The 17,182-nt window shown below is 33.4% G+C and overlaps 1 protein-coding gene across 7 annotated transcripts in view; it reads left to right on the top strand.

The window, feature by feature from the left end:
• CWC22 (CWC22 spliceosome associated protein) overlaps positions 1 to 17,182 on the top strand; it is a 61,471-nt gene that overhangs the window by 33,197 nt on the left and 11,092 nt on the right. For all 7 annotated transcript variants that reach the window (XM_087435452.1, XM_087435455.1, XM_087435454.1 and 4 more), the window contains 5 exons: positions 4,044 to 4,148; positions 5,439 to 5,520; positions 9,768 to 9,828; positions 13,767 to 13,844; positions 14,510 to 14,662. In XM_087435452.1, the coding sequence (XP_087291578.1) occupies positions 4,044 to 4,148; positions 5,439 to 5,520; positions 9,768 to 9,828; positions 13,767 to 13,844; positions 14,510 to 14,662 (479 nt within the window). The remainder of the gene's footprint in view (positions 1 to 4,043; positions 4,149 to 5,438; positions 5,521 to 9,767; positions 9,829 to 13,766; positions 13,845 to 14,509; positions 14,663 to 17,182) is intronic.

Below are 17,182 nucleotides of genomic sequence, written 5' to 3'. Positions count from 1 at the left end.
GAAAGAAATAGATCACTGACGCCCACCTAATAAAGTCTCTGCTCTTATGAAGCCATTCTCTTCACTGTTTGCGTTATTTTTCTATCTGGTGCTTGTCTGTGGTGTTACTTCATTCTAAATTATTTACCTCGTCTCTATCATCTTACCCTCTATTTAAATTACTCAGCCCTTAAGTCTCATGCCACTTAAGAAATATTCATATGTTACTAGTGGCCTTTATGTAACTTCACAACCACTTAAGAATTACTGCTTAAATTGCCACCCAATTTAATATTCAGTTAACTGCTATACTTTATTGTTAAGTGCTATACTTTATTATTTCTTGAGAGCAGGTTGATAGCCTTCTGATAAAATCTATCACAGTGCTAGATACGGCATCGGTGCTTAATAAATGGATAAATTGATTATTATCATTTGTCCATCATTAATATATTGTAAGTACTAACATTGAACAGATATTGGTTTGTATTTTGTCTTTCCCATTATTAGCTAAGTGACCTGGAACAAGTTACTCATTTGATGTAAGATTAAATGTTAGCTGTTTGTGTAGGATAAAGAAAATACACTGCTTTCTGTTGCCGCAGAGCAAGTATTTAGACACTGATACTACTTTTTTTTCACGTTTGTATCATTATTTTTCTTCCAAAGCTAATATTAAGGGCTACTTATATAATTCTATTATAATTATATTGTATTGTATAATAATATAATAATTTTATGGGTTTATTTCCTTTGAGTTATGATTTTACCTGAGAAGTACTTGAGCTCAGAAAGCTTCTTAGGAAGAGAGAGCAGAGACCTAGAACTCTGTCATCGTCTGCATGCTATGCTGTAGTCATGCTTAGAAGTGGGATGTTGAAGTGGAAAATAAAAGTGTAAGCAACTTTCCATTTCTACACATTACCCTAAAAGTCTGGTACAATAAGTAGTTTTCTCCCCTTAGATGCTGATTTCCTAGAGGCATTTCACTGCAACAGCCAGATTCCTTTTTCTCTTATAATTTAGTTTCCGAACATGGAGAACTCATTAGACCCATTTTCTTTTCTTAGGAACTTTTTTTTCTACAGTCTCCCTAAAAGATGCTAAATGATTTTTGGAATTCTTATTATACCTGGTACGATTTTTTTTTTTTTTTAACTCGGGAATTCCACATTCGTTTCTTTAGGGTCTCGGCAGTTGGCCAATGCCGGGAAAGTAGCACTTTCCTTTTTGTACAGGATTTCTTAAACTCTTTGGTCTCGGGATCCCTTTATACTCCTGAAAATTATTGAGGACTCCAAAGAGTTTTTGTTTATGTGGGTTATATCTATTGATATTTACTTTATTAGAAATTAAAACTGAGAATATAAAAAATAGTAAATTATTTCAAAATAATAATAAACCTAGTACATGTTAACATAAGTTACATATTTTTATAATTGTAACTACAAAACACAGAAATTTAAGAAGAATGGCATGTTTTATATATTTTGTACAGTTTAATGTCTGGCTTAATAGGAAACAGTTGGATTCTCATATTGTTTCTGATTTCAGTCTATTGCAATAGGTTGTTTGGTTGAAGAGTATGAAGAAAATTTAGCTTCACACAGATATGTAGTTGGAAAAGGGAGGAGTGTTTTAATAGCCTTTTCAGATAATTGTGTGTATTCCTCCTTAATACTGTGTCAATATTTAATAGCTAGTAGTTTCTTAAAAGGTTTGTTGCAATGTGAAACTTGAAAAAATATCCGTGAATTTTCATACTCTGTTACGTTAAAATTTATTGGCCTGTCACTTTGAATGGATCTTTTACCCATGCACGACTTTGTAACACGTTACATTGGTCATTTGGAAGATACTGATTCACTGAGTTACGCACGTCTTCTAAGTGTTATTCACGTCTTCCACATTAACATCAAAATTAAATTAACACATTAATACAATATGAAGAAATTATGTTTATTAATATTACCACCTATCTTATCAGAAAAGTGCAAGTGTTGGGAAGCTATCAAGCTGATAGGGATGGATACAAGTTTTCCAAAATTCTAATTTTCTCTTGAAAACTCGTAATTGTATCATGGTGGCAAATACTGTTATTTTCCTTGAAACGACAGTCTCACTTTGTTTATATTTGAGAAAATATATCTGTCAGATATCTAACAACTATAGTATATCAGCCATTCTTTCCAGTAAAAATGAAAAAAATAGCTAATTCATCTTGTACCTCAAACAATTGCACAAATGCTTTTCCTTGAGATAACCATCACCATCGTGCATCTGTCTTTAACGGAATTACTGTATATGAACTTCGTATTTTGTTACTCAGATTATTATAAATGCCTATAGTCAAAGGCTGAAATTTAATCAAATTAATAATTTTCTACTTCTTCAAGGGCGTTCTTAAGTGAAACTGTCTTTTTTTCCTACCACAAGAATGTGGCAGTGAAGAGCACAGTGACTGCTAGGTGCCTTGATTTGGCTCAGGTTACAGCAGTTTTAACCCTCATTGCTTTTGGACCATCAATGCAGATGTCAGCACAGTGAAAAGGCAGGTAATGCCTTGGTGTTATGATGAAAATAGTTTGACCTCAGGGACCGCCTGACAGGTCCCACTGATCCCGCAGGGGACTCATAGATGTACTTTGAAACCACTGCTTCATTCAGTTAATGAAATCCAATTGTCATTGCCTAGGGGATTTCAGTAAATAGATTCTAAAGTGGAGAGATGAGGAGAGGATGATGTAAACGACTAGACAATTCATTTGACCTTCATTCTTTCATAAAATTTTCTTCTAGAGCTGGCATAAAAAAATGGCCGCAGCAGGAAGTGGGCACAGCCTTAGTAATTAGCACCTTAGAGAGGCCCAGGTGTACCCGGGCCTGAGGTCTTACAGCATTTGGGAAAACAGCAGGAGGGCCTGTCTTCCTACTCTTGAATACTAAATAGTTCCCTCTTTTAAAGGTCTGTCTAAGCCATGTTATATAATAATAAACTAGACACTTCAGATTATTTCTTGAAGTCACATTTGTTAGGAATATTCTTGAGGAGATTTGTGTGTCAGCTAAGGGCTGAATGACAACTCTGCATTTTTGTAAAATGATTTATTCCTCATAGTATGAAGTTCTCTGCTAATATTAAATATTATATATGACTCCTGATGTATACTGCTTGGTTAAATATAAAGAAATTAGAATTTTCCTAGAAAGGACTTGGCCTTAAAACTTTGAATTAAAAGTTCTCTGATTATAATAGAAATGCAAAAGTGAAGTGTTAACTGTGTTTGTAAAATCTTTTGTCAGGCTAATAGAGCACCCACCATTGGGCAAAATATAATTTTAGTTTTTATCATTTGGTTACTATTAACATGATGACTGGCTTTATGTGGTCTCTTATTTACATCACTATTTTCATCCAGTTCTGAATGTGAGTTATGCAATAAAGTGCTCATCTTACCAATTTCCTTAGAGGCTTTTAAACTTCTGTTTCTGTTTTACATATGGAAAGTCTTTAGATCGATTATAGTGTTCTATTTAATAGGTATACATTTTAATAAAAATCTCATTACTTATTTATTTAAAGTGGAATACTAAATTATGCAACTGTTTCTTCTCCCTTTTTAGTCTTTCATAGAACGTTCTTAGCCTAAATTCTTCTTTTCTATATCTACCCTTAGCTTTTTATGATAGACAGTCTTTTTCTGATGATGAACTAGTAATATTTTGACTTCAATATGCTAGTTTCCATTCCTAATTTATTTTTCCACTGCTCTTGCTTTTTTGGAATACCTTCATTTACTTTTTCTTTGTTTTTCTTATCCCTTTCTTGTTTCATGGCCACTTTCTATCTGGCAGAAGAATTCCATATGACTCTCTCTCATCAAATTAGTTTTAATGCCGTGTGACCACTTAGGTAATAACCTGAGGTCTGTGTGATCATCTTTGTTGGCTGATAAACTGTTACACCACTGGATTTCAGTGAACTGAGAATTACCTTCTCAGAATGAGATGCGTGTCTATCACTTGCTCATTAATATTTTCCTAAATTTCCTTTGTTCTTTTAGAAATTCTTGATGAAGGGGATAGTGACTCAAACACAGACCAAGATGCTGGAAGTAGTGAGGAGGAGGAGGAAGAAGACGAGGAAGAAGGGGAAGAAGATGAAGAAGGTAAAAGTATAGCTTATTTAAATAATACTGTAAAATATTCTGAAATTAAGTTAATTCCCTCTAAAACAATGGTTCTCAATCTGGGGGGGTTGGGAGGGTTGCTGCTGTCATCTAGCGGGTGAAGCCTAGGGATGCTGTTAAACGTCCTGTAAGTCACAAGACTGCCCCCCACAGCATTATCCAGTATTATTTAAGTATTATTCAGCCCAAAATGTCAGGATTGCCAAGGTTGAAAAACCCTGCTGTAAAAGTATTAAACAAGGAAATTCATTTTTTAACATCAGCATAATTTTAATTTGACATTTTATGCCTTTGATTATAAACTATGAAAAAGGTGCATTCCTGTTGAGTGCATGTGATTTATGCAACCCTGGCATGATGCGACAGATGAGAGTGACTAGATATTTGCTATTCATTTTGGCAAAATAGAGCAGAGTGGCCAAAAGCTATATTTGTACAGAAGCAGGCATGATGTTCTTCCTCTTTAGCTTTGATTACATTATTTCACAGAAAAATAAGCTCAGAACTTTGGTTAAGTCTGAGTTAAAACTGGTCATTATTTACTTGTATTATGTATTTGAAAATATTAATGGCATACTTTTTCCTTTCAGGGCATGTTGTATTTTAGTTCTGTCTTAGAGTATAGTTGCTCTTCTATAACATATTTTATAAAAATAAGTTTAATTTTTTCCAATGTCTTCCTTATTTAATACATCTCCTAACTATTCATGTACTACATTTAGCTTTAGAATTTCTTTGTTTCATGTGAAAATACTGCTCAAATAAAACTATTAAATACTTATAAAGGAAAGTTTTCATGTATTAGATAGAAGATTTTGATAAATACACATATTTATATTGGACCCATCCAGCCTCTCATGAGGACCCATTGTTCTCTAAAACTGAATTTCTGCCCATAAGTTATAGTTCTTCTAAATTATCAAGATACTTTTCATAACTCTAGAAATAATATTTTACCAAACAACAGCATGAGTGCAGCCTTTTATAGTGTCTAAATGAGCAGATGACAAAGAAACAAAAATAGTTTTTCTGATTTTGTTCTGGACTTCTTTGAGCTAGCAAAACTTACAAAATACTCTAAGATATGGCAAAGACCTGACATAGTTACTTTGAATTCTTCAAATACTAAGTTACACTATAGAAAAGAGTATTATTATTAAACTCGTAGATTCTAAATGCATTTATGAAAAAATTATTATGAGATACATTTTCAGTTCTTTTCATTTATTTTTGTAGTTTCATAATTTTGTTATGTTTAATTTCTTTCAGGACAAAAAGTGACTATTCATGACAAAACAGAAATTAATCTAGTCTCATTTCGTCGTACAATCTATCTTGCTATTCAGTCAAGGTAAGATACTGTAGCTCCGTTGATCCTTATTTTTGATAGGGGATGGGATTTTTAGAATCTGATGGCAAAAAAGTAGATACCATTTCAAGGACTCTCAAGCTACCAACCTATCTACCCCATACCAACCCCAAACTCATAGATCCCTACTGTTGGCTCTTTGCTTCAAAAGCAAATTGGGTTTACTTATTTGGAAGGTTTGGTTGTGTTACATAATGAAATGGTTTGTTTTTTTGTTTGTTTTTAGCTATGTCATTTCTTATAGTTAAATATTACTAATAAAAACCTCAGGGACTTGCCCTATGGCCGAGTGGTTAAAGTTCCATGCGCTCTGCTTCAGTGGCCCAGGGTTGCAGGTTCAGATCCCAGGTGCAGACCTATACCATTCGTCAGCCATGTTGTGGTGGCAACCCACATACAAAATGAAGGAAGACTGGCACAGATGTTAGCTCAGGGCTAATCTCCCTCAAGCAAAAAAACAGGAGGATTGGCAATAGATGTTAGCTCAGAGTGAGTCTGCCTCAGCAAAAAAAAACAAACCTAAAAACAACTCTGTATTACAGAGCTAGCACAGTAATTGTGTAGTGGAAATTTAATATTTTTTTTTTCCTAATTTGGTTTCTAATTCTGCTTCTAAGCAGAGAAGCACTGTTATGATAACTTTTGGACACTGATTCGTTCTACAGATGGAAATGAATATAAATGGAAATAGGAATTAATCTTAAGGTTTTGAGGCTCCTTTGAAGTAATGTTAAGTAGGAAGTACTATGATGTCAGGAAAACAAAACGTATTCCCTTTGAAGGCTGTGAGTTTGGTTTTGAAGAGAAATAAATGAAAATGTTAAATGCTTAGTACATCTGTTTTGTATGAGAATCAACCTATTGATTTAGTGGGCACAGTGTTTGCATTTTATACTGGAGGAGGAATGTTTCCTCAGTTTTGTTTTGTTACTAGGTTTTGTATATTTCCATTTAGTATGATGTAATAGCAATAATGATTCATAAGTAGGAGTCAACTTGTTTTCAGTCTGGCTGAAAACTTTTTGGCTTAGATTCATCTTCAGAAAGAGAAATATTAAACAGCAAAACATTGGTTAGAAATGTTTTTGGCTTATTCTTATCTATTTTTTTGCTTTTCACATGAAAGAAAAAACTATTAAATATTTTTTCATACAAACTTAAGGTGGAAGATGAAAAATTTTTGTTATAGGTAACTGTTCTTAGAGTTTGGCCTTTCATTTCTTTGTTGTTTTTTAGAAATTCAACAGTAATCAGTTGTAAACAACAGATTCATTGTTTTAATATTGCTATTAACATTAACTTTGAAGAATTATAGTGGAGCTCTTTGAAGAATTATTTAAAAGAAACCTTTTTTTTTGTTAGTTGACCTAACCTTGATAATCTCTGAATCACACAAAAGGCTTGAAAAATTAAAGTATTAAGAGATAAGTAACAGCCACTGTTATATAGTGGTTCCAATCCTGGTAGCAATAACTATTGCCTTATGTGTTGGTATTTGTTAAGAGTTCTCAGCCTCTAAATGCCTAGTAAAAATAATTTATATATGACAAAGGTTACTATACTTAAAAGCTGATATCAATTTTGGGAAAGAAACACAAACACTTTGATAGAAAGGTGTTTAAAGGACATGGTTGGGAGATTCATGAAATGGGATTATAAGACATAAAAAAATGTTAGTTGTCAAACAAATATCACTCTAGACAAATAAGTACTATTATTGGTCATTAAAAAGCTGAAGTGGTTTACTTTATGTTTTTTAAAGCAATAGTACTCAGTACTAATGATGATTTTAGCAAGATACACGTAAACATTATTGGTTGGGATTTAAATTGGTAGACTCTTTTTGGAAAGCCTTTTGGTAAGGTGCTCATTCCATTTGACCCTTCTTTTTATTGTGTTTCTTAAATACATATTGACAGAGAATTATATACAGAGAATTATATACAGAATTGTTAAGTGCGAAAAAAAAAAGACAATCTTATTGTCCAACACAAATAATCCAAATGTCCAGTTTATGCCACCATTGAAAATTAGGTTAATGGAGATGTGGGCAAGTGGTCGGATATAATGTTAGGTGGAAAAAAACTATATAGTACTGTGCCAGTAGTATTATCTTAACTGTATAAACAGGCAGATTCTAGAAATAATACATTAAAATATTCACTGGTTATCTTGAGAGGAGGTTGGATTACAGATTTTTTTAGTGTCTGTTTTTTCCAATTTTTTGTATTTTCCAAGTCTTATGTTTATAGTATACCAAGCTAAAAATCAAGAATGGAATATAATCATAAAGTCAGATGGTGGTGAGAGCACTTTATACAAACCGTTCACTTTGGGAAATCTTATGATCTGGCAATTGAACTCTGTGGAGATTTTTTTTTAATTTCTTTTCTTTTAGGCTTGTTGACTGATTTTACCAGTATTCTTTTCTCCTTACTGTTCTGCTCCTTAAATGATCCTCTTTTTACATAAAACTATATAATTGTCTTCACTATTGAAAATTAGACATTTCTGTTTGTCTTGCTTTTAAGTCATGTTCCAGTCTGATTTTGTGTTATTGAAGCTGTAGCATTAGAGGGAGGTGGGACTGTCAGGTCCCCACCAGTTTAAAATTTTTTGGATTGGAGGCATCAACAAAACCATTTGTAAACACAGCTTGAAAACCCACTTCACAATCTTTTTTCTTTACCTTTCCCTTAGTCGCTATTAATTTGTGTTAAACCTGGAATTCATTTGTTTAGCAACCTAAGATAAGAACTAAAGTCTCAAGCTAATTTAGTTCATTTAATATTTACATTTAATGCAACTTCAGAATAATCTTGATGTTGGAAATCACCAAATACTTTTTTTTTTGTATGTGTGTGAGGAAGATTAGCCCTGAGCTAACATCTGTTGCCAATTCTCCTCTTTTTGCTGAGAAAGACCGGCCCTGGGCTAACATGCGTGCCCATCTTCCTCCACTTTATATGGGATGCCACCACAGCATAGCTTGACAAGTGGTGCGTCGGTGCGCACCCGGGATCCGAACCCTGGCCACCACAGCAGAGTGCCCGCGCTCAACCGCTACGCTACCGGGCCAGCCCCTCACCAAAGATTTTTAAGTTAAAACAAGAACAAGGAAAATAGACTGTCATACAGCTCACCTGATACTTAACTTATTACATAAAAGGAAAGTTGTAAAATTTCTCCATCAATTACTTGTTTTTCAGAAATTGAAGGATTTTTTCAAGTACTAATTCTGTTTAAAAAAAATAAAAGCTAGAAAGGAAAATGTCACATCTTTTTAAATACTTTTTGGTACTGCTATATTATTGAAGTTTATCAACTACAGTTTAATATTTTAATCTTAATGCTAGATATTGTGTAATATTACCTGTTATAAAAGCTCATAATATATTTCTTTCTTCATTTTACGTTTTTTAATTCCATTATGTTGTACCATACTGGATTATTCCTCTGTTGTGCTTATGAAACTCCATAAGTAACAGAAGCTGAGGAATACAGATGAACTATAAAACTAAATTCATAATCATCATATTTCAGTGGGCGATTATTTTATACTGCTGTTATCAAAAGAATGATGGTTTGTACTCTCCACAAAAAGTGCAAATATATGAGCATTATTCCTGAGTCAAGTTCACACTGAGTTCAGTAATTCTCTTAGGTGAAGCATATTGAAGGTATTTTTAATGCAACTTATATGAAGGTTGTATAAAAGTAAATTTGTTTTCTTGTAAGTGATTTTGGTTATTTACTATTTTATACTTAGTTTTTATAAAATCTAGAAGCCCTGTGTTTGGGTATGAATCAAGATAAGTGGTGATTAAGCACCAGAGGTCATACTGGGCTCTTGGAGCATCTTTTACCTCCTCCTGACTTGGATCAGAGAGAAGTGGAAATACTTAGCAGTAAAATAAAAATTTGTCTACTTTCTGTGTCTATGGATTTGCCTATTATGGACATTTTTTATGAATGGAATCATACTATATGTGGTCTTTTGTGTCTGACTTCTTTCACTTAGCATAATTCAGGGTTCATCCATGTCATACATAATATGTATCAGTACTTCTTTCTTTGTAGAGTCAAGAGCTATGTCTTTTTTATATACACAATACAATAATATGAAATGATAGTAAAGAAATTATTTTAAGATTCTTGTATATAAAAGAGTGCTACAATTTATGCTGCAAGTTTTTAACCTAACTATTGTGACCATTTTGTCTCTACAGTTTAGATTTTGAAGAATGTGCTCACAAATTGTTAAAAATGGAGTTTCCCGAAAGCCAAACAGTAAGTTAATACTTTTTTCTTCTATTAGGAAATATATATATTGGTTATAAAAATGTTTAAGACAGCTAATAGGTTTCATGAATTGAAACAATAAGTCAGTACTAAATATTCATTTTTTTAATGTAAATTTTCTAAAATTTTAAAATAAAGTTATTTTAAAGTTAGGAGTTAAAGTTAGGAGTTCTGGAGTACTTCATACATAGTACTCATTCCAGTGAATTAAATCGGCTGCATTCTTGAATGGGATGTGGGAAAGACAGAAAGTCTCTGAATCACCACACTTTCTATATATTTCGGAGTGGTTGCCTGTACATCAAATTGTGACTTAAATACAATAGGAAATTTGTTCTTTAATGAATTACCTGGTCCATCTACTTTATGCACTAAAGCATTCTTTTGTGGTAGAAATTATAAAGACCACCGTACAGGTTGTTACAGTGCTTTAATTGGATATAGAGAATCTGTATCTTTTTTTCATTCATTAATTCATTCAACAAAATGTATTCAACGTATAATATATGTCGGGCACTCTGCAAGGTGTCAGGGATTCAGTGATCCATAGAGTACATATTACCCTCTTAGCCTGTAGGACTCATAGTCTTATTAACTCAGTATACTTCACTATTCGAAGTATCATAGAACCCTAATGCCAAGGATAATAAAGACTGGATTGAATAGATCACCTTTAGGCGTTTTTTTCTAGTTGTATTCTTGTATGTATTGCTCCCTGCCCATCGATATTTTACATCCTTGGAACCTGAGCAAGGCTTTCGGGGTTTTGTTTTTCACACCTTGGCTTATATGTGGTACCCAGCACAGATGCCAGAGTGAATGTATCAATGATAATAGGCTGTTTGGTTTCTGGTTCTTCTAAATGATCTTCTTAACTATCCGAGCTAAGTTACCATTAGGTCTACATCCTTTGTTGTAAGGCTTTAAATATGATCTGTTACAGGTATTGACCTTAAACAAATAGCCAGTTATTTCTCCAGCAAAAATGGATTTATTCAGGATCAGCAAAGAATTGCAATTCAGGATCTGCAACCATGGCAAGCCACATGCAAGTCCCAAGCAGCAAGGAAACTCTTTTATAGAGGGGAAGAGGAAGTTGGTAGGGCTGTGGTAAACAAAGAGTCCATTGGAGGAACTGAGAGTTCAAAGTACAGTGGCTTTTCGTTGGCTGAGTTGTGACAGTCTCTCATTGGCTGAGCTGTTGGTGGGCAAGAAGAGGAAATCCTTCTTCCTGTTGGGATCTGCTGTCGACATAGGGCATGAGAGCTGCCCCTTTTGGCCTTCCAGCTCCATTTTAATGAGATTTCTGTTTATTAATTTCCACACAGGGATTGGCCAACTGTGGCCCAGGCCCACTGCCCATTTTTGTAAATATTTATTGGAATACAGCCATGACCACTGATGGTGGAATACAGTCATGCTCATTGGTTGACATATTGTGTATGGCTGTTTTCGCCCTACAGCAACAGAGACTGTATGGCCTCCAAAGCCTAAAATATTTTCTGTTTGGCCTTTTACAAAAAAAGTTTGCCAACCTTTGTTCTAGAATAAAGATTCATTCTTGCAATGCTGTGGTATGGGATTTTGAGAAGAAATTACTCTTTTCAAATTAAAAAAAATTCTTTTTTCCCTCTTAAAGTTTGTTTATTGGTATATTAGTAATAGTGTACCTATTTGTACTCTGGGTGCACTTGATGTGTCATCATTGGAAGGAAATTAGTGAATTAACCTTTAAAATTATGACTGAAACTGAAATTAACGTATGATCTTGTCACATTATTTGAGGAATATAATTTAGTCATTATAGATTTTATTAATATTAATCCAGAGGATATTTGTTCTAGAACTAACCTCAACATATTTTGATAATATTTGGAAGAGTGTCTTAGTGCATCTATTTTCGTGCACTCAAAACACTCTCCTAAAATCGCTATAATATTTAATTAAAATATTAAAATATTTAATTATTATAAGCCACAGGAAATAACTCTTGTAATTGCATTTAGTCTAGGGAAGAAAGTAATTTGTTTGCAAGTAGTGCTAACTTTATTAGCAGTGCTGTCAGCATATTACCATGTTATATTGTTTAAAACCTGATTAACTATTATGCTATTATAAAATATAATGTTGGTATAAAAAGTTGAAGATCCATTTTAATATATCAAATTAACATACATAATATGGCATAACTCAGAAAAACCTCATTTTAAGTTTTTAGTACTATATTAAATTTTGATTAAGTACATCTTTTCGGGACTTATACTTCTATAAGCATTTTATTTAATGAGGTAACTTGTGACTAATCTTAAAAAAAATAACCTAGCAATATAATGGCATCTAAAAATAACCCTATATTGTGAAGTGAGGCCGTTGAGTAGATTGTTTTATAAGTAGATTATCAGCTTCTAGTACAGCTTTGTCCAGTAGAACTTTCTGCAATGATGGAAATATTCATATTCTGCACTGTCCAGTACAGTAGCAACTAATCACATGTGGCTTTTGAGTACTTAAAATGTGGTTAGTGTGACTCAGGAACTAAAATTTTAACTTTATATAATGTTGAATAATTTAAATTTAAATAGCCATAAATTTAAATGTGGCTAGTGGCTATCATGCTGGACAGCATAGTTCTTGAGTGTCTGTTTTTTGCTTCTCCAGGATCCCCTTCCTCTCTCTTGCACATAGATATATGCAGGAAGAACTCATTGACCTAATTTTTAAGAATATTTACAATATTTACTTAAGTTGCCTCTCATGTTATTAAATAAGACAAAATGTCAAAATCGCTAATTGAAAATATAAAGGGAAAATTAAATAAAAATAAAAATGAACTGAAAGAGTATACACTATACTTTTATAGGCTTGCTTTCTATTTGTAGAAAGCAACTATATTGAGGTTACTATATTTGGAAAAAATAATTCTAAACTTGCCAATAAGAAATGTTTAGTAGAGAAAGATACTTAGTCAATTCTGAGCAGTGGGTAGAGAATGAGTTACTACCTTTTTTCATTTTGTCTCCATTGATTTGTCTGTTCCCTAAGTTTCTTCATCTGTGAAATTGCTATAATCAATACATATTTCATTAGAAGTATTTCAAGAATTAATAAATAATATTTGTTAATTATAAACATTTGTGATGATGGTATTTCCTGACCCTGGGTTCATTCATTCATTTATTAGTTGAACAGAGTTTTCACAGAGGAGTTTTCAAGGCACGTAAATAGCTGATTAGACAATATATTATTCCAGCAGTTATAGAATGATTCCATCTACTCGTATAGATCCGTCTATAGACAGATGTATACGCATAACATTTATTTTGAGGCTAGAAAATTTAGCCACAGAGGTATTTTTTCTTTGTTCTTTTGAATGTATTTATTTTTAACAACCAGAGGGTCATTTAGGTTAACGTTGAAGCTGTGCACATTTATTTATGCTTCTGTAAAGACTTATCATGGTCTGCCTTTTCCATACTAACTCAATATATTCCTTAATAATTGACTTTAATACTTTGGAAGATGTATAACTGAATTGTTAGATGTTGTATTGGTGATCTGTATTTAGAAGAATTCTGCATAGAATCTTTTTAGAATATAGTACATTCAGTCTCTCTTGATGTATATTTCCTATACTAGGTATTCTTGAAGTGGTTCATGCTTACATGAATTTAGAATTTTATAATCCATCTAATTAGCATAAATGACTATGGAAATTGTCAGCCAGACCAAAGGCTTTAAAAAACTAGACTTAACATAGATTGAATTTTTTTATTTTGTCTTAATAACTGAAGTTCACAAAGTTTTGGAAATTTGGTGTTTTTAAAACCTTATTTAAAGATTCAGCTTGTCTCTGCCGTATTGATAAATTTTCATGCAGCATGGATTCATCGTGTTTTGAATCATTAATGCAGTTTTTTTCCACATAGAAAGAACTCTGCAACATGATACTTGACTGCTGTGCCCAACAAAGGACATATGAGAAATTTTTTGGCTTATTAGCTGGGGTGAGTTCCAGCCTCATTTTTTTTGTTGGAATTTAATGGAATCACTAAGGGAATTCTTACATGAATATTGGGAATTAATGTGTCTGCTTTGTGGTCTGGTCTAATAGAATAACATATCTTTGCTAAAAGCAAGTTGTTCTTCCCTGCCTCAGCTTTCCCACTCTCTGCAGCTTCCTCCTTTCTCACTTTATTTTTGTAGTCCCTTAACATTACATATCACTCTTCCAGAACATTTTGAATTTCTACGTGTTTTGTAACAATTTCCCAAAGAGGACAATTAAATGCTGTCTTTTCAAAATCTCAAAGCAGTTTCTGAAGTCAAGAACATGTTCAGGCAGCACTGATGGAGCATGAACAAAAATAATTTTTTAAATCCAAATTCTACCCATAGAGAAATAGATTTGTATAGTATGTAAATGTATATGTCTGTGATCAGCTGCCTGTATAATTTTGTTTTAGCATATAAATCCCAGGTAGATAGGGATGATACATATTAACTTCTTTTTTGAGTATCCCATCATACCATACAAAAAGATTGAGTGATATGATATACAAAATATTTAATAACTTTTGATTCAGTAAATTTAGGAGGATTTAATATGCTCATAATGATATTCGTATTCAATTTTAATAGTGTTGACACTCAGTTTTTTTTTTATTTTTAGCGATTTTGCATGCTTAAAAAAGAATACATGGAATCCTTTGAAAGTATATTCAAAGAACAATATGATACCATCCATCGCTTGGAAACGAACAAATTGAGAAATGTTGCTAAGATGTTTGCTCACCTGTTATACACTGATTCACTTCCATGGAGTGTAAGTAGATGGGTCAATATTTATACTTCCTTCCTAATCCCCTGTTACTCTCAAATCAATTTTAAGTATAACATAGCCATACTTCTCCTATGTAGGAAATATACTTTAAAATGAAATGTATAGCAAACTTTTACTGTAACAGCTATCTTTGAGGTTATGTTCATATAACAAGGGATCGAAAAGCCAAGTGAATAATATATGAATGTAAGAAATACCATCCTGAATCATATTAACAGTCCAAACATCACAATACTTTTCAATAGTGATGGCTAGGAGTGTTTTCAGGGAAAATATTATAGATTTTTCATCCTCTCTGCATACACACATGTGCATGCACACTCATATCCACATACACCAATAGTTTGGTGGCTCATGCGTCTCTGAGTTACTGCCCATTTCCTGAGGGAGTTAAGTTAGGACATGAGAAAAATGATTGTCCTAGCAGGATGTTCTTTTTTTGTTTTTTTTAACAGTTTTATTTATTTATTTATTTATTTATTTTTTTGTGAGGAAGATCAGCCCTGAGCTAACATTCATGCTAATCCTCTCTTCTTTTTTTGCTGAGGAAGACCAGCTCTGAGCTAACATCTGTTGCCAGTCCTCCTCCTTTTTTTTTTCCCCCCAAGGCCCCAGTAGATAGTTGTATGTCATAAGTTGCACATCCTTCTAGTTGCTGTATGCGGGACGCGGCCTCAGCATGGCTGGAGAAGTGGTGCATCGGTGCGTGCCCGGGATCCAAACCTGGGCCGCCAGTAGCGGAGCGCGCGCACTTAACTGCTAAGCCACAGGGCCGGCCCAGGATGTTCTTTTTAGCAGACATTGAGCTTGGGTGAGCAATAGAGAGGAGTTTCTAGTCGTAGTTAGAACAAGTAAAGATATTCTTGATGAGGATTGATTCATTAAGATGGCATTTATTGTACAACCACTGTTCATTCAACAAGCATTTATTTAGCCACCAACTATGTGCCCAGTCACTGAGAGAGAGAGTGGGCATCCAAAGTGAATTATATATGGTCCCTGCTTTCAAGGAGCTTATTGTAAGCTTCTCTTACGATAAGAGAAGAGGTAAGATATACCCATAGCAGTAATACAACATAAAAAGTGATAGGTTATAAGAAAAGCAGGATTGCCGAAGGAATTTTAAAAAAAGAAAAAAAGAAATTACATCCAGGAGGAAAGAAAGAAGAGGATCATATAGATGGTTGTGTAGAACCACAACCCAATGGTAGAGTGAAGCAACATTATTGAACTTATAAACATTGGGTAGATTTTGGTAATATTTTAAGTGCTAAGTATGTCCAGCTGCATTAATAGGCATTTTGTAACCTAACCTAAGAGCCTAATCATAATAATTTTTTGCTTCTTTTTTCCTCTCCTTGGGAATATGAAATCAGAGTTTTAAACAGTTGAAGCAAATGGGCTCTTGGAACACATAACTCATAAAAACTGAGGTTGGTTTTATTTGCCCTAAAACATCTCTCTGTGAGCTCAGTTTTTAAGACTTACTCAGTCTTAGTATTCAGAACAAGCCATCACACGATATATTTAAAGTGCTAAAAGGAAAACACTTACAGCCAAGAATACTCTACCCAGCAAGGTTATCATTCAAAATGGAAGGAGAGATCAAAATTTTCCCAGATAAGCAAAAATTAAAGGAGTTAGTCACCAAGAAACCAGTGCTACAAGAAATGTTAAAGGGACTGATTTAAGGGGAAAAGAGAAGACCACAAATAGGAAAAATTATCTATTTCCATGATTAGAACGTAATGGATACAAATGCACAAAAAAGAGGTTAGATATGATATTAAAAACATAAAAGGAGGGAGGAGGGGAGTTAAAGAGTAGAGCTTTCAGACAGAGGTCAAACTAAAGTGACCATCAATTCTGTATAGAAGAAGTAAGGAACAGAGAAGGACTACTAAAAGACTGAGGAAAAAAAAAAAAAAAGTTAAAAAATGGCAGTAAGTACATACTTATCAATAGCTACTTTAAACGTCAATGGACTAAATGCTCCAATTAAAAGGCATAGGGTGGCTGATTGGATAAAAAAACAAGACCCGTATATATGCTGCATACAAGAGACACACTTCAGACCTAAAGACACTCACAAACTGAAAGTGAAGGGATGGAAAAAGATACTCCACGCAAATGGCAATGAAAAGAAAGCTGGGGTAGCAGTACTCATATCAGACAAAATAGACTTTAAAACAAAAACTGTAAAAAGAGACAAAGAAGGGCATTGCATAATGATCAAGGGAACAATCCAACAAGAGGATGTAACACTTGTAAATATCTACGCACCCAATGTAGGTGCACCCAAATATATAAAGCAATTATTAACAGACATAAAAACAGAAATAGACAGTAACACAATAATAGTAGGGGACTTTAACACTCCACTTACACCAACGGATAGATCATCCAAACAGAAGATCAATAAGGAAACATTGGCCTTAAACGACACACTAGAACAGATGGACCTAGTAGATATATACAGAGCATTCCATCCAAAAACCGAAG

The sequence above is a fragment of the Ceratotherium simum genome, chromosome 9 (assembly GCF_057802395.1).
Source record: "Ceratotherium simum simum isolate JZ-2026a chromosome 9, ASM5780239v1, whole genome shotgun sequence".
Classification (NCBI taxonomy): Eukaryota; Metazoa; Chordata; class Mammalia; order Perissodactyla; family Rhinocerotidae; genus Ceratotherium; species Ceratotherium simum.
Note: the sequence above shows the minus strand (reverse complement) of the source record. Positions and strands in the feature narration are given on the sequence as shown.